General features: G+C 36.3%; 1 protein-coding gene across 5 annotated transcripts in view; it reads left to right on the top strand.

Moving 5' to 3' along the window:
- Positions 1–19,657, top strand: part of ALMS1 (ALMS1, centrosome and basal body associated protein) — a 187,208-nt gene that overhangs the window by 125,782 nt on the left and 41,769 nt on the right. For 4 of the 5 annotated variants that reach the window (XM_018055036.1, XM_018055035.1, XM_018055033.1 and 1 more), the window contains 2 exons: positions 10,039–10,209; positions 18,378–18,509. In XM_018055036.1, coding sequence (XP_017910525.1) covers positions 10,039–10,209; positions 18,378–18,509 — 303 coding nt within the window. The remainder of the gene's footprint in view (positions 1–10,038; positions 10,210–18,377; positions 18,510–19,657) is intronic. The other variant, XM_018055034.1, reaches the window with a different exon arrangement.

The following is a 19,657-nucleotide window of genomic DNA, read 5'->3' as shown; positions in this document are numbered from 1 at the left end:
TCTATCACTGTTTCCATTGTTTCCCCATCTGTTTGCCATAAAGTGATGGGAATGGATGCCATAATCTTAAGTTTTTTGAATGTTGAGTTTTAAGCTAGCTTTTCACTCTCCTCTTTCACTTTCATCAAAAGTCTCTTTAGTTCCTCTTCACTTTTTGCCGTTAGAGTGGTATCACTTGTGTATCTGAGATTATTGATATTTCTCCTGGCAATGTTGATTCCAGCTTGTGCTACATCCAGCCCAGCATTTCGCATGATGTACTCTGCAGTGGTTAAATAAGTTAAATAAGCAGGGTGACAATATTCCCTGAAATGAAAGAAAGAGATAGATGTTAGAAATACACTCTTTGGGACTAGTAACACTATAAAATAGTAACAAGGTTCCAGTTACATTTGAGAGTAAGTTCTGTAAAGATAGGTACCATGTCTGTTTTTAAAGACATTTATACCTCATATCAATATAAAATATAGATGTTATTTTTATATTCATTTAGAGACATTTAAATAATGTATATACTACTAATACTTAACTGTCAATAAAAGCAAAAAGCCATGGGTAGAGAACAGGCTGGAATTTTTAAAAGAAGATGAGAAGTTATAGCTAAAAAATGGCAGAGAAAATTATAGCAGAAAAAAAAATGGCAGCATGAAAAATTTTGCCCTGTGATAAAAGCAACAGAGTTTGGCAAAACTTTATAAAAAACTTTTCCAAAACTCTGGAAATAAACCAAAGTCTTGTAGCCTTTGCAGTAAGCATTTATTGAAGAAAAATGTCTGAACCTTGATAAGAATAGTAAGCTTGTGGCATTTTAATTTACTCTATTCTCATCCCCACACTCAGCTCAATGAGAATCTTGAAAAATATCAGCCTATAGTTCCAGGACTAGAGGGAGTAGAACAGAGCTAGTCCTCTTTCAAGACTCCACTCAAAAGGCTTGTCTTTATTTGATGTTACTCAGAGCTGTCCAGTGTGTATGAGCCTCCTTTAAAGGAAAAACTGAAGATGAGATGTCTACAGATATTTTGAAAACATTGACATACTCCTAGGACTCTAGAAGACTTACACATGTGCACAGCCTGAGTGCATGCTCAGGAAAGACCTGAGACTTTTAACCATTGCCTGCCCTTAAGGCTGTGGACAAGAAGAAAGGAAAGGCTAAGGGAAAAGTTTTAACTTCCTACCCTCAGTATTGAAGGCTCTGTGCACGTAATCCCTCGGCAAAGACAGAGATTCATTGTTTATAGATGTTTAAGGATATCTGTATCTTAGCTTATCACTAAGCTAGTTGAGTAGGAACTTTAGTAGAGTTTATAGAATTAGTTTAGAAAAGTTACTTAAAAAAAATAGCATAAGTCACAGTATGTTCAAAGAACTAAGTGAAACCATGTCTGAAGAACTAACGGGGGCGTCTCTGGTGGCTGAGTGGTAAAGAATCCAGCTGCCAGTGCAGGAGACAAGGATTTGATCTCTGATCTGGGAAGATCTCACATGCTGCAGAATAATTAAGCCCCTGCCCCTGAGCCACATCTACTGAGCCTGTGCTCTAGAGCCCATGAGCCACAATCTGCTGAGGCCACGTGCTGCTATTTAAGCCTGCATGCCCTTAGAGCCCATGCTCAGCAACAAGAGAAGCCACTGCAATGAGAAGCCAATGCACTCCAACTAGAGAGTACCCCCTGCTCGCCACAGCTGGAGAAAAGCCCACACAGCAAGGAGAGCCCAGCACAGCCACAAATAAACAAGCAAAATTAAAAGAAGGTATAAGAACAGTGTTTTACCAAATAGAGAATATCAGTAAAAGAGACAGAAATTATGAAAATCACCAAACAGAGATTCTGCAGTTGAGAAGTATAATAACTATGATGAAAAATTCACTAGAGAAAACTCAATATCAGATTTGAACAGGCAGAAGAATGAATCAGTGACTTGGTGAAGATAGGTCAGTTGAGATTATCCAGTGTGAGAAACAGAATTAAAAAAAAGAATGAAGAGAGGTCAACAGAATCTCAGAGTCCTATGGATTACCCTCAAGCAGTCTGTTACACACATAATGAGAGGAAGAGAGAGTGAAAAAGACTGAAAAGTATTTGGAGAGATAATGGCCCCAAACTGGCCAATTTAAGGACTCCTGTTAATCTGTGCATCCAAAAAACTCAAGGAAGTCCAAGTAATGTAAACTCAAAGAGATCCATGTCTAAATACATCATAAGCCATCAAAAGACAAAGAATGTTAAAGCAGCAGCATGAGTTATGTACAAAGTCTCTTCAGTAAGACTAATAGCTGATTTCTCATCAGAAGCCATATAGACCAGAAGGCATTACAATGACATATTCAAAGGCTGAGGGAAAAAAACCTGCCTACCAAGTACTCTGTACCCAGCAAAACTTTAAAAATAAAGGAGAGATTAAGACATTCTCAGATACTCAAAAAATTGAGACTACATGGCTAACAAACTGACTCACAGAAAATACTAAAGAGATTTTTCAAGATGAAATAATAAATAACCTAAATAGTAACTCAAATCCAAAAAAATAGAGTAATAATGAAAAAATAGAGTAATAATGAAAATAGAGTAATAATGAAAATAGAGTAATAATGAAAAAATAGAGTAATAATGAAAATAGAGTAATTATGAAAAAATAGAATAGTAAAAGTAACTACATAAGTTAATACAAAGACAGTAGAAAGGTATTTTTATTTGTAGTTCCTTTTTCCTCCTATATGACATAAAAGACAAATGCAAAACAATAGTTATAAATTTATGTTATTGGACACAAAATGTGTAATGCTATTACTTGTGAAAATAGCATAAAGAGGGGAGGGGACAGTTACAAAGGAGAAAAGTTTATATATACTATTAAAATTGGTATTAATTTAAATAGGGTGTTGATTTATATTAACATGTGAATGTTAATTCCCGGGACAATCACTAAGAAAATAACTTTATATATAGCAAAAGTCATCATAGGAATTAAAATGATATACTAATAAATAGCTATTTGACACAAAAGGGGCATAGTACAACTGAAGAGCAAAAAAAAGCATAAAACATTGAAAACAGTAGGAAAATAGCAGACTTAAATCCTACAGTTTTAGTAACTACATTAAATGTAAGTGGATTATACTTTGATAGGCAGAGATTGACAGATTGGCTAAAAAGACATAATTTAACTGTATGCTGTCTACAGAAGCCTCACTTTATTTTTTTTATTAAAGTATAGTTTATTTACAATATTATATTAGTTTCAAGTGTATAGCAAAATGATTCAGTTTTACCTATATATATTTCTTCCGACTATTTTCCATTATAGTTATTATAAGATACTGAGTATAGTTCCCTGTGCTATACAGTAGATCCTTGTTATTTTATCTTTATATATAGTAGTGTTTATCTGTTAATCCCAAACTCCTAATTTACCCCCGTCCCCAGCTTTCCCTTTGATAACCATAAGTTTGTTTTTTTACATCTATGAGTTTATTTTTGTTTTATAAATAAGTTTGTCTGTGTCATTGTTTTTAGATTCCACATATAAGTGATATCATATCATGTTTGTCTTTCTCTGAAAAAGACTCTATTTTGATAATTCGCTGGTAGTTCAGTGGTTAAGACTCAGCACTTTCACTGCCGTGGACCCAGGTTCAATCCTTACTCAGGGAACTGAGATCCCACAAACCATGCAGTGAGGCCAAAAAAAAGAGACTCACTTGAGATCCAAAGATAAATTAGTTAAAAGTTAAAGGATGGAATAGACTATGACTCTGTAAATAATAGCAAAGGAGGGCTAGAGTGTCTATTAGGAGACAAAATAAACTTCAAAAATTGTTATTAATGACAAAGAATGTCATTTTATAATGATAAAAGAGTGAATCCATCAAGAAAATATAACAATTATAAAATGTATATGCACCTAACAGCAGAGTACCAAATACATAAATCAAAACTAACAGAACTGAAAAAAAAACCACATTATTAAAGGGAGAAATATTTCAAGCCAATAGCAGAAGATCATATATTGTATAGTTCATTTACATGAAATTCCCAGAATAAGCAAATCCATATAGACAGAAAGTAGATTAGTGCATACCAAGGGAATGGTAGGGGATGGGAAAATAGGGCGTAACTGCTACCATATGGAAGATTTCTTTGTGGGGGACAAAAATATTCTAGAATTAGATATCAGTATTGGTTGTGAAAGTACTAAGAACTACTGAATTGTACACTTATTCCAATTGGTGAATTTTCTGTTTTGTCTCAGTTTAGATAAAAGGGGGGCAGCAACGGTATAAAGGAAAAGACTGTGTCAAGCTATTAAGATTTGGTAGCAGGCGTAAAATATATTGTTCAGGCAGGAAAGGATGGAATTAGCATGGTGGGAGTTAAATTAGTGATGCAGACAAATCTGAGAAAGTCTCTAAAATTACAGAGGAGAAAGAAGAAAGTGAAAATGCTGTGAGGGACTGTCTGGTGGTACGGTGGTTAAGAATCTGCCTGCCAGTGCAGTGGACGTGGATTTGATCCCTGGCCTGGGAAGATTCCACGTGCTGCTGGAGCAGCTAAGCCCATGTGGCACAGCTGCTGAAGCCTGCACACCCTCGAGCTGGCAAGTTGCACCTGCTGGAGCCCGTGTGCCTGGAGCCTGTGCTCTGCGACAAGAGAAGCCCGCGCAGTGCAAGGAAGGGTGGCCCCCACTTGCTGCAGCTAGAGAAAGCCAGCCGACAGCTGCGAAGACCCAGCACGCCCAGCAGCAAATAAGAAGATGCTGCAAAAGATGAGGAGAGACACAAGAAACAGAGCTGAGTCAACCAAACCAAGAATTTCACCTGTAGCTGAGGAAAAAGGTAACATTCAAAGGCTTAATTGAGGAAAACATCCCTCTCCTAAAAAAGGGAACACTGAATGCAGATTGAAAGTTATCATAAAAACCCAGGCAAAAATCAGTAGAAGGAGACTGAGATACATACCAGAAAAAGATTTTTGAGTATTAAAATAAAAGGGAAAAAAATCCTATAAGTATACAGTTGAAAAAAGAGAACAAAATTAAATCTGATATCAGGCTTATTTGAAGTGCTAAATGTAAAAATAATGGAACCAAGTCTGTGTTTACTGGGAAAATTATATAATTCAAGGATTAATAAGCCCAGTGCATATTGATTAAGCAGTGTAACAGTGAAGAGACATTTTCACATGTATACAAGAGCTAGAAAGTATATTCAACCTCTGTGCCTTCTTGAAAAATTTACTTGAAGACTCATCCAGCTGAAGAGATGAATCAAAATGGAGAATTCATTACAGAGAAATGAAGCTGAAAATGACTGGTGGTGAACTTTGAAGTCAGCTAACACAACACTCATCTAAATAGAAAATTTAGTTATACAGTGAGGGGAAAATGTCAGAAGTTAATTTTAGAATGAAAGGCACAAAAAGAATAAACAATTGTATTTTTTGTCTTTAAGAGACTAAAGAGGTTTCGTTTCATTCATGACTTGGTTTTCCTACAACTAATGGTGCTAAAAGCACAGCCAAAAAAAGAAAAACTAAATTGGACTTTAATAACATAACTTTCGCTACCCCAGAAAAATTATCAGCATAGTAAAAAGTTTGCTAACAAGAGTTGAGAAAAAAATTTGCAGTTCTTATATATCTGATAAGAGATTAACATCCTTAATGTCTGAAGAACTCTTACAGCTCAACAACAAAAAAAACAGTCTCATTTTAAATGAGCACAGCATCTAAAGAGACATTTCTCCGGGACAGATATACAGATGGCCAAAAAGAACGTGAAAAGATGTTTTACATCATTAGTTATAAAGGAGATGCAAGTGAAAACTATGAAGAGATACCCAGTTGGATGGCTGTTATGAAACAAAAAAGAACAAGGATTGCAGGAATATGGAAAATTGAAACTCTTTGGGTATTGCTAACGGTAATGGTAATGGTATAGCAACTATGGAAAACTGTATAGTGGTTCCTCAAAACATTAAACATAGAATTACTGTGTGATCTAACAATTCTGCTTCTAAGTATGACCCAGTATTCCTGACAGATACTTTATCGGTGCTACATTTACAGGGTTCTGCAAAATAATCATGTCCCCTCTGCTTATGCTCAAGTGGGGAGGTAGATGTGAACAAATAGGTACAAATAAGTGCATAAATTACAAATGATGCATTAAGAAAATATGGGTTCTAAGAGAATAGGAGGATCCAGTTTAATTTTAGGAGCTCATGAAGACCTTGCTAAAGAGATCTAGAACATATAGGTAAATTACGCAGACAGAGTGAGGAGTGAAAGTGCTCTGGCCGGAAGGAACAATATGGGCAGAGCTCCAACCGGGAAGTTTGATGCATTTGGCAAATGAGAAGAAGGCAGTGTGGGTAGAGCAGAGCTGTGACTAGAGTTGGTTAAAGATAGGTAGGCTCAAGATGAGGCAGTGTTGTGTAAACTATATTAAGGCATTAGAACTTTCTTCCAGTTGGCAATTACGGTTTGATTTACATTTGTAATTTTTTCATGCTGCTACATGGAGGATGGCTTATGAATGAAAAGTAGGGAGTCAAAAAGTGGAAATGAGGATACTGGTTACCTAAAGGCTGTTGCAGTAGTCAGTATCAGAAAGGGTAGCGTCTAGGATTAGAGTGATGATGATAGAGATGGAGAGAAATGGAAACATTCAACTTATTTTTTAGGAAATAGTTCCTCCTGGACTTGGTAATAAAATATGGAGAGTGAGGGAGAGGAGGCTAAAAAAGAGAATGCTTTCTAGTTTTCTAGAATAAGCAACTGGGTAAAAAAAAAAGGTGACATTTACTGAGATGGAGAAGCCTGAGGAAGAAGCAGATTTGGGAAAGAGGGTCAAGATACCTGCTTTGGACATGTTAAAAATGAGGCTTCTGCATCCATGTGGAGGTGTTAAATCTGCAGTTGAGTTTAGACAGAGTTGGTTTACAGATGTGTTTGTAGGCAAGTGCACTACATAGAATATGGCACATCATAAACATAGGCTATTTTTTATGAAAACATCCAGGTGGGTGTAAAGATTCCAAATCTCCTGTTAGAGTTCTGGGCTCTCTTCCTGTCCCAAACATTAATCTGTACTTATTTTGATACATTTTACAGCTGAACACAGATGCAGAAAAATAAGTATGCATACACTCACTGGCATATATATATTGTGTGGCTGCACTCTCTTTCAACTGCCTCTTGGTTCCAATGAGGTTGATTCTCTTTTATATATACCTAATGGCACCCCACTCCTGTACTCTTGCCTGGAAAATCCCATGGACGGAGGAGCCTGGTAGGCTGCAGTCCATGGGGTCGCACAGAGTCGGACACGACTGAGCGACTTGACTTTCACGCATTGGAGGAGGAAATGGCAACCCACTCCAGTGTTCGTGCCTGGAGAATCCCAGGGACGGGGGAGCCTGGTGGGCTGCCGTCTGTGGGGTCGCACAGAGTCAGACACGACTGAAGCGACTTAGCAGCAACTGCCCTCAGGAACTGTATTCTTCCCCACCTCTGAAGCTGACATAATCACCTCTCTTGGAGAATAAAGGAAAGTTGTGAAAAAAAACCTCATGTACAGTTGTTTATGTTGTTCCATAATACATAAAAGCTTTTTTTTTTTTTTAATGAGGAAAGGAAGTCTTTTTCTAATTTTGCCACCAAATTCTTGGCTTTCTGTGCATTGATGCCCAACAGAAGTATAGACAGTTTTGGAGGAGGAGAGAGATGGCTTTATTCTTTTCATTGTCCAGCAAAGGGGAAAAGACAGCAGGCTAGTGTCTTAAGAACTATGCCCCTTTTCTTTGGGTAATAGGGAGAGAATCAAAATTAAGATCTTGCATTTAAAAAAATGTATCTGTTTGCTTTTGGCTACATCTTAGATGCGCTGTGTGGGCTTCTCTCTAGTTGTAGGCTGTGGGCTCAGTAGTTTGCGGCCCAAGGGACCAGTTGCCTCAAGGTACACCACTTCCCCATGGCTCAGACAGTAAAGAATCTGCCTGCAATGCAGGAGACCTGAGTTTGATCCCTAGGTAGGGAAGAGTCCCTGGAGAAGTGAATGGCCACACACTCCAGTATTTGTGCCTAGGGAATTTCATGGACAGAGGAGCTTGGTGGGCTGAAGTCCATGGGGTCACAGGGTCAAACTTGACTGAGTGACTTACACTTTCACTTTCATGTGGGATCTTAGTTACTGGACGACATCACCTACATTGGAAGGTGACTTCCTAACCACTGGACCACCGGGGATGTCCCTTGTATTTTTTTTTTCCTTTGCAAAATTTCAAAAAAGGCCACAGCTGGCATCAGGCAGCTCAGCGACTGGGCCTGCCTCTCCCTCCAGTTATTGATCCTAACCTTTTTGGAATGCAGAACGCTACTGAGTGTAGGGGGAGAAGAATGCCAGGTGCAGAGTACAATTCATATGGAGTCAGAGAGTAATTAGCTTTGTTTGGCTTTGTGAAGGAGAAGTCTAGCTGCACGTGTTACCAGTGACAGTAAAGAATAAGCCGAGATCGCTCAACTCTTTCAGGCCTGTTTATGTTGTTTCCCCAGCCTGTTCACTGTTTCCTTATTTTCCTTGTTTATCAGAAAACTCCTATTTTTATTTAAGAAAAGTGTCATTTCTATTTTTGCTAAAACAGTTTCTCCCCCAAATGCTGTAGAGGCTAGTTGTGTCCTAAGTACTAGAATCTGAAGCTCAGAAGAAAGGTTCCAGCTAGAGATATATATTTGTTGGTCATCAGCATACAGTTCTATACATTGGTGATTGGTGAGTTCAGGAAGAGAAGAGAAGAGAACCCAGTTCTGACCCCTTCAGGAACTCTAACATTGAGAGTTTGAGTTGAAGAAAGGACAATGAGGATTTACCTGAAGGATAGGGAGCGAATGAAAGTGATGCCACAGAAGTAAAGAAAAGCTCAATGGACATACAACCCAGAGGGCTTAATAGGATTCTTACAGTCTGTCCTCATGACATATTTATATTGTACTAATGGACTGATATTTGTGGTGGTGGTGATTTAATCACTAAGTCACGTCTGATTCTTTTGCATCCCCAGGGACTGTGGCCCATGAGGCTCTTCTGTCCATGGGATTTCCCAGGCAAGAATACTAGAGTAGATTGCCATTTCCTTCTCCAGGGAATTGCCCCACCCAGGGATTGAACCTGCATCTCTTGCTTGTCAGGCAGATTCTTTACCACTGAACCACCTGAACTGATACTTGGTTTTTTGGCCATATACCTTTCCAGTGCTTACAAAATGCATGAGATATGGAGTATCAGATAAGAAGGAAAAAAAATTTTTTTGTAGAAGATAACTCTGTAGTTACTACAAACTCTTATATATCCAGATATGTCCTTTTGCCTCTTCTTTGTGACATGGGTAAACTTTTAATGATGAAATGTATTTTAAAAGAAAAAAAAATCTTACATTCAAATCTTACATTTATCACATAAAATTTTCCTTATAATATTTTATATTATTTCAGATTAACCTTCCTAAAATGTGACTGATTGTATTTCCCTTTATTATTACCCCCTTTAGTTTGGGATTCTATGCCCAGCTGAATTTTGTCCCAATTACTCTTTAATATCTCCCACGACTCTCTTAAATGTCTGACTACAAAAGTGTCTGATTTTCTTATTTACTGTTTTCCTTGTCTTTGCTAATACCATAACCTCTGCCTAAAATGCTTTTGTCTCTTCCTTCCTCTCCATATTTCAGAAAGTCCCTACTTGCAATCTGTTTCTCCTTGTCTGAAAAGATTTCTGAGCTAGAATTTGATCTTCCTTCTGAACTGATATTCTGCTTTATATGTCTCCTCTTATGTCATTTGCTTCTCCACTATATTGTTGCAATATTGTACATTTCTGACAGCTTCAGTTTGACTGACGTCTCCTTCTAATTACCCTATAACATTCCCATGGTAGTGCCTTTTTTATAGAAGTGGTTTAAGAGGTAATTTTTTTTGTTTTTCTTTAAATTCATATCTGTACTTATGTTAACTGTACTACTTTCCCATTTTTCTGTAGGATCCAATGATGCCATTGCTCCAGATTTCCCGGCTCAGGTGCTAGGCACAAGGGATGATGACCTGGCAGACACTGTTAACATTAAACATAAAGAGGGCATCTACAGTAAGAGGGCGGTAACTAAGGCATCCTTGTCAATGGGGAAAAAACCCTTTCAGAAAGATAATGCAGGTGACTGGAGTGGCTTTGTGTATTTTGTGGCCTTTTTTTTTTTCCGTATTCATCCTAAGTGGGAGTATTGTCCTTTCTTTTTTTCTACTTCATTAATGCGAACTTTTCTCCTAGGTGTTTCATTGGGTATGTACAAGAAGGAAAATATAAAATCTTTTTAAATGCTTCAAATTTTTGAAAACAATAAACTTTAGTTTCACTATGGAAACTATATTGCAGCTTTTAAAATGAAATTATATCCAATTAAATGTTTTAAAGACTAAAATCCATAGAAAGTCTTGATAAAATGCTTCATGAATTTATCTGTCAGATGGTATAAAAATCTCATCAATTGGATTCTGCAGGAAAGTCTGTGGCTTACATGTTGTTTTGAAATTTTTAAAATTTTGCTGCCAGCATTTAAAAATAAGATTTTGGGCTTCCTTTGAAAAGTCAGGCTATCTGGTTGCACTCAGCTTGTGTTCCTTCTTGGCAATAATCAGTGAACCCTGAGGCATGACTGTCCTCTGCAGAAAGGATGTACATTCTTCTGTTTGCATCCGTCCGCATGAGCCTCAGACTCACGAAGACTCAGTCTGCTTCATGCATCAATCTTGGGTCTTCATTCTTATTCCCAGATGAAGGCCCCAGCGTTTTATAAAAGCTTTTAATCTTTAGGAATCTCCTTGATGTTTTTTCCCCTTTGCATCACTGATATTGTGCTTCTTTAATTGATACGCAGTAGTATTTATTAAATGAAAATTCCAGGAGCCACTGAAAACTCTACATGTATACTTACACATGTTACTTTGTTACATTTACAGTTTTTTATTCATGTTCGTAGCTATTAGCCAGATAGGAGCTACTAATCTGGAGGCAGTATTCAAACAAGGGCTGCTGGCTCTATGTTCTAGTTTTGGCATAGTGTTAATGATTTCCTGTGATGGTGTTAGTGCTTTTTTAAGGAAACCAAATGAAAGGCTGCTTGCTAAAGTGCAGACATTCTTCCATATAACTTTTTGTTGCACTCAAAAGCATTTTGAGGTCTTTTGAAATGAGATAAGCTCATCTGCCAGTTAGCACTGAGACTGCCAAGTAAATAAAAAGTTTTTCAAAATGTAGTTCATAAATGAAAACTCTCATATGCTAGCTATATACTAGTGGCAGTTTGGTTCATATAGGTAACCCTATGATCCCACTGTTAGACACTTGTGAAGAAGCTGGATATGCAAAAACTGACAGGAAGCAAAAAGTAATAGACTAAGGGAACTCCATTAGAAGTCTGCACAACTTACCTCGAGGTTGCATTTGGTAAGGATGTTGTGTTTGAAATAAAGTTGGGCTTTGTTACCTTAGGGACCCCTGTAACTTCCCGCTTCTTATAGGGATCATCTGTTACTATTATTGCTGGTCTACTTCAGACTTAACATCCTAAGGGAAAGCCCTCCTGATTAACCGTGGGAGAAGCCCAGCCTTAGAACCTCTCACTTTAAAGGGTTAAGAAGAATAGGGAGAAGATACCTGCTGGAGAAAACTTTTGTATACCAGCTAACTGAACCCATTAAATATATCAGAAATAAAAATCTCAGAATGATTGGAATATAAAAGTAAGAAAATCTGATAGGAAATAGAACGTAAAAAGAAGGGAAAAGAAAAAAGAAAACGAAAAGAAAATTCAAGATTGACTCCAAAGGGTCATCATCAAAAAACAGGTGTTCCCTACAGAAGATAGAGAAGGTGAAAAAGAAGAAATCAAAGGACTAGTATAGGAATAGATCCCCAAAGTGAAAGATATGAATTTTCATATTAATAGGAACTATTATGTACATAAAAATCCACATCAAAGCACATGACTGTTTGAAATTTTGATACACTGGCAAGGGGAGATTCTAAAAGCTTCCAAAGAGAAAACCATGTAAAGAAATGATATTAGACTGATGTTAAACTTTTTAAAAATAATACATGCACTATTGATATTACCTATAAAATAGATAATTAATGAGAATCTACTGTATAGCACAGGGAACTCTATTCAGTGGTCTGTGGTGACCTAAATGAGAAGGAAATCCCAAAATGGGGGATATATGTATACGTATAGCTTGTTCATTTTGCTGTACAGTAGAAACTTACTGTAAAGTGACTATACTCTGATTAAAAAAAGAAAAGTAATACATGGGACTAGAAACTAAAGGAATAATGCCTTGAAATTCTGAGGGAAAGTTATTTCATTGAAATTAAAGGTCTAATTTTTTTAAAGGGAAGCACAGAATAAAGGAAATGAGGTCAGCCTAGCAGAGTGCGAAGGGAATTGCCGCTGCAGCAGTGGTGCAGAAGACCTAGATCCAGTTCAGACAGAGGACTGCAAGGAAAGAGTCAGGTTGATCGACTGCCTTACATAGTTGGCTGTATTTAGAAGAGATTTTCGATTCTGTTTCCATTTATAAGGATGAAGAAGGGAACGGCATAGAGAAACTTAGCAAATGTAAAACCAGGCAATTGTTAACTCCTCAGGAAAAGCAAGACATTGTGAAAGAAAATAAATATGATTACAGTATTCTAGTTGGTTTGACTGTAAATAACAGAAATATAACACCATCACATATGAACTGAATATTAATTATATCAAGACTCTTATTTACATAATGTATAAACTGAACATTAGTATAGGGTTAAAACTTCAAAAGATAGAATGAGGGAATATGGCTGTGACAGGAAAGGTTTCTACAAGGTAAATCCCTATTGATCATAGAAGAAAATAAAAAATTTTCTGGAACTAAAAAGGATACAACAATATGAAACATGTTATTTGGAAACAAGGCTAGTGATACTGGAAGAAATGACTAAATGAATTGGTGGGATTTGAAAACTTGATTTCTATTACAAGCTTAATGGAACTATTCGACTTTCTGATATTTTGATTAGATTACTGTTTATTTTGTGTTACCTCCCAAAACATCTAAAAGAGATGGAAAAAGGTATATTTGGCAAATACTAACCAAAGAAAAGGTAGTGAGCAGAGTTAATATTGACAAAATGAAATTCTAGGCCAAAAAATAATATATATTATATATATATATATATATATATATATATATACTCCTAGGAGTAGGAATACTCCTACTAATAATATATATTAATTATAATATATAATATGTAATATAGAATTATATAAATATGTAATATATAATTATGAAATTATATATAATTATGAATTGTGTATGTATATATATGCCTGTATCTGTATATAAGAGTAGGAAATGGCAACTCTAGTACTCTTGCCTGGAGAACCCCATTGACAGAGGAACCTGGCAGCTGCAGTCCACGGGGTCACAGAGAGTCAGGCGTGACCGGGCGACTGAATGCGCACACACGCATGCACACACGAGTGTCCCTTGCAGTAAAAAAGGCTCAAATATACCACGAGGCAAGGTAAAATTTGAGCTTATTTTCATGTACTCAAACTTGTATGCAGGAAAAATGACAGGAAGATATAGGTAAACCCAACAATTCATATCCATCAGAAACTGAGAGATGCTGGAAGGAGGATTAAAGTGTATGTGCTTGGTTGAGGAGCCAATTGGCAAAGCTACCATCTGTGAGATTTAAGACTGTAGACCTCTGGAATCCCATTGAGGTAGAACCATACGGCAGCACCATGGAAGCCTTGGTGGGTTCAGATAGCTGGTGCCCCTCTGGCAGGCGGCTGCCCATATCCCCGGGGGTGTGGTGTGGCATGCCTAGCTTGGTTTTGGACAGTGCAGTGCAGCCAGAAAGGCAGCCACCCCCTCACCTATCAGGTACTAAACCATTCATAGATAACCTGCTTCTGAGTGGGGGTTTCCTAAGAAGCAGAGAAGCTCCCTTCTTGAGTTCTATTTAATGTCAGCCCTCCACACAAGGGTTTTAATAATAAAAAGGGAAAAAAATAAAAACAAAAAAAAGTTAGAGAAGATTTAAACAATGGAATTTTAAAATTTGATTTATTGAGAACTTTGCATTTTTTTAAAGAACAGGTGAAACACTTAGAAAAATTGATGAAACTGTTGCTTTTAAAGAATTGATGTTCAAACAGAACAGCTTCTTTGACTACTGTAGCCAAAAAGTTGTAATAACAACAAAAATCTGTAGTATTCCCCCAAAATTCATGTTCACTGAGACCTTCAGTATGTAATGTTATTTGCAGATGTAATTAGTTAAAGATCTTTAGGTTAAATCATCCTGGGTTTAGAGTGGACCTTAAATCCAGTGATCCGTGTATTTATTGAATAGGAGAGGGGGCCAAAAGCAAAGATTGGAGTTATGCTGCCTTAAGCCAGGGAGTACTAGGGATCATTAGAAGCTGGAAGAGACCAGGAAGAATTCTCCCAGATAACTGGGAGAATAAATGTCTTTTGTTTTAAGCCACTCAGTTGATAATACTTTACTGTGGTAGCCCTAGGAAACTAATATACATAATATATTAATATTATATACATATACTAATACAATAACCATGTATTTGAAAATTTAAAACTGTAATTCTAAGTAACTCAGAAGTTAAAGTAATATTTGAAGTTGAAATATATTTAAAACTGTGATATCAAAATGTATAGAAGATAGCCAAAGTGATACTTAGGGTAAAGTTATATCCTTAAATATAAATAATAAAAAATTGAAATGGGAGAACAAATCTATAGGATTTACACTACCAAGTATCAAAACTTATTATAAAGCTGTAGTAATCAAGACGGTGTGATGTTGGCCCAAGAATAAACAGACTGACCAGAGCAGAGAAGACTCTAGAAACAGATTTACATATATATGGACACCTGATTGATGATAAAGCTACCACTGCAGTACTGTGGGGGGAAAGATGATGTTTTTAGTAAAATGATGTTACGTAAATTGGATACAGGGTGGAGGGGGGACACTGACCCCCCCCACTTCACTGCTTGTCAAAATCAATTCCATATACTTCATAGATTTAAATATGAAAGGCATAGGTAGATGAAATAGATCAGTTTTCTGCAAGAAAATGCAGAGGAGTATGTCTTCATAATCTTGGAATGGGAAAAGATTTATTAAATTGGATCCCCAGCCCCCCAAAATAGTAACTATAAAAGAAAATATTGACAAATATATCACATGAAATTAAGGTATTCTATTAATTAACCACCAAATGAGAGAGTAAAAGGCAAGCCACAGAGTGGGGAAGATATTTTCAATACATATGTCACAAAGGACTTCTATCTAAATATAAAATGAACTGATACAAATCAATGTGAAAAAGGTGGGCAATCCAAATTTTGAAAAAGACAAAAGTACTCGAATAGGTACTTTTAAAAGAGAAGGTCAAATAGCCAATGAACATATGCAAAAATATTCAGCTTGATTCATCAGCAGGGATTTGCAAATTAGGATCACAATAAGATCTCTCTGCATATCCATTCGAATGGCTGAAATGAAAAAGTCAGTACTGTGGTGGTAAGAATATAAAACAAGCGGTATTTATTCACTACTGGTGAGAATGTAAATTTCGAGAGTGACCTTGGAAAGCAATTTGCCATTATCTACTAAGTTACACAGAGCAAATTGAGCAATTCTGATCTTAATTATGTACTCCACCGAAGAGGATGTGCGTGAGCACCAGGAGACACACGTGAATATTCTTTACAGCAGTTCTTGTAATAGCTTCAAACTGGAAATTACCAAATGCCTAGTAGTATGGATGAATTGTATTAACATTGTTGAATACTAACCAGAAAATGAGACTAAGTAAAGGACAAATATATTTTAACACTTAATGGATCTTAAAAATACAACATGAGAGAAGAAAATAAGACATAAGGCTATGTGCTCTTTTTTCTATTTACAGAAAGTTCAGAAATATAAGTAGTCCGTTGCATTTAAAATGGGCTGTTAATTATCAGCCTGGGGGAGATTGGAAGAAAGAATGAGGAGAGCATGTATACTTCTAGCCAGGTGTTTTTTAAAACCCTGGTACGTGTTCACTTTTTTTAACAATTCACTGAATTCTCTGTGCAATATCTGGTATATGTCTTCTGAGACATAATGCAAAAGGTATTTTTAAGATACATTTTTTAAAAACAAAAAATAAGTACTTAGAAATGACTCTAACAAAGGACATAGAAAATGATTAAGCTTCATTGAATTACAGTAAGGAACCCTAAGTAAATTCAGTGCATCACTACTCAAAATTCCAGTAGAGTGTTTCCTGGGACTTGACAGGCTGATTCCAAGTGTTTTTTGAAAATCAAGAAGTATATTTAAAGAATAAGGTAGGGAACTTGCCATACCAGGTATCGTAAGACTTACTGTGTGCATGTGTGGTGTGTGTGTGTGTGTGTAAAACATATTTAAGACCTAATATGTAGTAATAAACAAAAGTGGAACAATGTGTTGACCAGAAACACACCCATGAATGTGGAAACTTAATATATGCCACAGATGACATATCCTGGAGAGGGGGCGAACTAGTCAGTAGCATTTTGGCCACTGATTATAGATGTAAGAAAAAATAAAATCTGATAGATCCCTGTGTGCTCTGTGCTTAGTCACTCATTGGTGTCCAGCTCTTTGCGACCCTGTGGACTGTAACCAGCCAGGTTCCTCTATCCGTGGGGATTTTCCAGACAAGAATACTGGAGTGGGTTGCCGTGCCCTCCTCCAGGGGATCTTCCCAACCCAGGAATCAAACAAACCCAGGTCTCCCACACTGCAGGCAGATTCTTCACCATCTGAGCCACCAGGGAAGCCCCTACTGCAAACTAAGCAAAAGCGTAGTCCAAGTGATGTTAAATGTAAAAGGGGAAACTTGAGGCTTTTAGAATTGAGATGACCGTGTTCTGACTGTGAAATACTGGTTTATTAAATGAGACCTGCAAAGCACAGACCATGAAAGAAAAATAAAATAAATACGATATTATTAAAAAATTTTGTACACCAAAACACATCATAACAAAGAAAAGACACAGTCTGAGAGAATATTTGCAGTTCATACAACCTACAAAGAAATTCTACAACAATGTTCATTATAATGCTTTTTAATATTAAAAAAATAGAAATAGCCTAAAGTTTATCAACAGATAACTTGATACATTAATTGAATAGAATTCTGTGTAACATTAAGAATGCATGAATTAGAGTCATTATGAGTAAATCCTCCAATCATAATTTGGAGTGTAAAAGACAAGTTACTTAAAGGTACTCAGAGTATTATACCCTTTATATAAAGTTTAAAGAAGGGCACATAAAACAATCCAATACATTAAATTCAAAAACATCCTTGAAATTGGCAGATTCTATATTGAGCTTAAGGTTGCTGCTGAAAATGGTATTGAGCCTTCACATAGAGTATCTTTATCACTATATCTGTAATGTTTTATTTTTTAAGCTCTATGATAGACGCATTGATGTCCATTATGGTGTTTTTAGTAATCTCTGTTACCTTTCTGTTGCTTTGTTTAAAAATATCTGTTCTTAGAGATAGAAAATGAATCTCTGGTCAATCCATTGCTTAAAATATATATATATATATATAACACCATTACTAACTGCTTGGTAACTGCATCCTAGTTGTATTGGTGATTTTTAATTTATTTACCAACATAATTTTGCACTTGAGTTTTCTCATACACTTTAAAAACTCATACACAAAAAAACTCACTTTAAAAGACCAATTAAGTAGATAAATCTCAAGCAAATATGACCAAGAAAAAGGAAATAGAAAGTATTAGACAAATTTAACTTCAGGAGACTTTTAAAAATTACATAAGTACTGTATATAAAATCTAGGTGATATGAATTTTTTCTAGTATTATATGAAATGTCAGAATTTGCCCCCTAAGTGACAAAAACTTTGAACAGGCCAAAGAACTTGAAAGGTGGTTCAGATCTACTTTTCTACTTTGAAAGGTACCTGATCTGGACCCCCCCCCCCGCCTTTTTTTTTCTTACTGTTGCATCAAATCAGCAAAGAGCAGATTTTATTTAAAATGATTGTACACAGAAAAATAGGGAACGGTTTCCAAACTCCCCAAAGCTGTCATGTGTTATGAAGTCCTCAGAACTGCCCCAGCTTTTACATGGTTGAGCCTATGAGATGCTTTTTTCCTCTAGTGTATAACGAGGTTTTGTTTTTTGGGGGAGGGTGGTGTATTACTTTCTGGTGTTACCTTTTCCTTCTCCAGATGCTCAAGTTCTCATCACTGGGGATGAGGACCTCTCAGACAAAAACCAAGAAAAGGAGATCTACACTAAAAAGGCAGTGACCAAGATTGCTTACTCTGAAGAAAAAGAATCCTTGCAGAAAGATGCCACAGGTAGAGGAACTGAATTATCTGCCTTTTATTTTCTTCTGCCCTTCTAAAATGAATATATCAATAAATAGAAAAGTATTATCCAGTTGTCTTCAACCCTCCTCCATCTTGTTCATATCTGAAATAGAATATTAGCTGCAACTTTTGGTATGCACTGGCAGGTGAAATTAACGGTTTTAAAGCTCTTTGAAATATTTTTGGAGAACTTTGTGTATATGGTACACAAATTAATCTGATTGCCATAAATTCACATAATGGATTTTTAAAAACACTACTGATAAAAATATTTGGTGCCATGAGATGCTAGCTCTTTAATAACATTGTCATACACAGGCTTTTGTTCTTCAGGAATTTAGCTTGTTCACTTCCTAACTACCTACTTAGTTAAAACACTTCAGTAGGACTGTACTAGTTAAAAATGGCTATTCAAGTGTGTTTAAGTTAGGATTAGCTTTAGCTCTCAGAGATCAAAACAAAACAGAAAAGACATTGGCTTAAAGAAGATAGAATACCAGGTAATAAAGCTCTTTCTCTCCTGTTGCTTCAGTGTTTTAGCCTCCATTCTGGTACTGTAGCCGTCAGACCCATATTCCAGCCAGTAGAAAGGAAAACGGGAAAAGAAAAAAGTATATTTCTTCCTTTAAATACTTCTCAAAATTTAAATGTATCATTCCCCTCCCATCCTGTTAGCCAGTTATTCACATGGTCACACCAACCTGTGATGCCAGGGAGGCTGGGAAATATAATTTCTATTCTCGTAAACATATGCCCAGCTAAGTCAGGTTCTATTTTAGAGGCAGAAGAAAATCAATTTCAGAAGACAGCTGGTAGTTTCTGCCACAGTTATAAATATTGAAACATACTTTTGAGTATAATTAGCCACTTCTCTTTTGTGTGTGTATTGCTTCTTTTTCAGAACTTATATGTATTCTGGGCAAAACTTCAAAAATTTACCCCCTTTTTTGCTGTAGCTAAATCAGTGCTTCAAAAGTTTTGATCATGTTAATCTCCACATCAAAAAGTTTTCATTGCCCTTAAAAATTAAAAATAAACCTCTTTAGCCTAGTCTTTCAGAATAGTAGAATTGGCTCCCAAACAACTTTTCAGTGCTTACAAATTCTATAATCAAATAAATTATATAATTGTTCTGT

Source organism: Capra hircus, chromosome 11 (genome assembly GCF_001704415.2).
Source record: "Capra hircus breed San Clemente chromosome 11, ASM170441v1, whole genome shotgun sequence".
NCBI classification, from domain to species: Eukaryota; Metazoa; Chordata; class Mammalia; order Artiodactyla; family Bovidae; genus Capra; species Capra hircus.
This window is presented reverse-complemented; position numbering and strand designations above follow the sequence as displayed.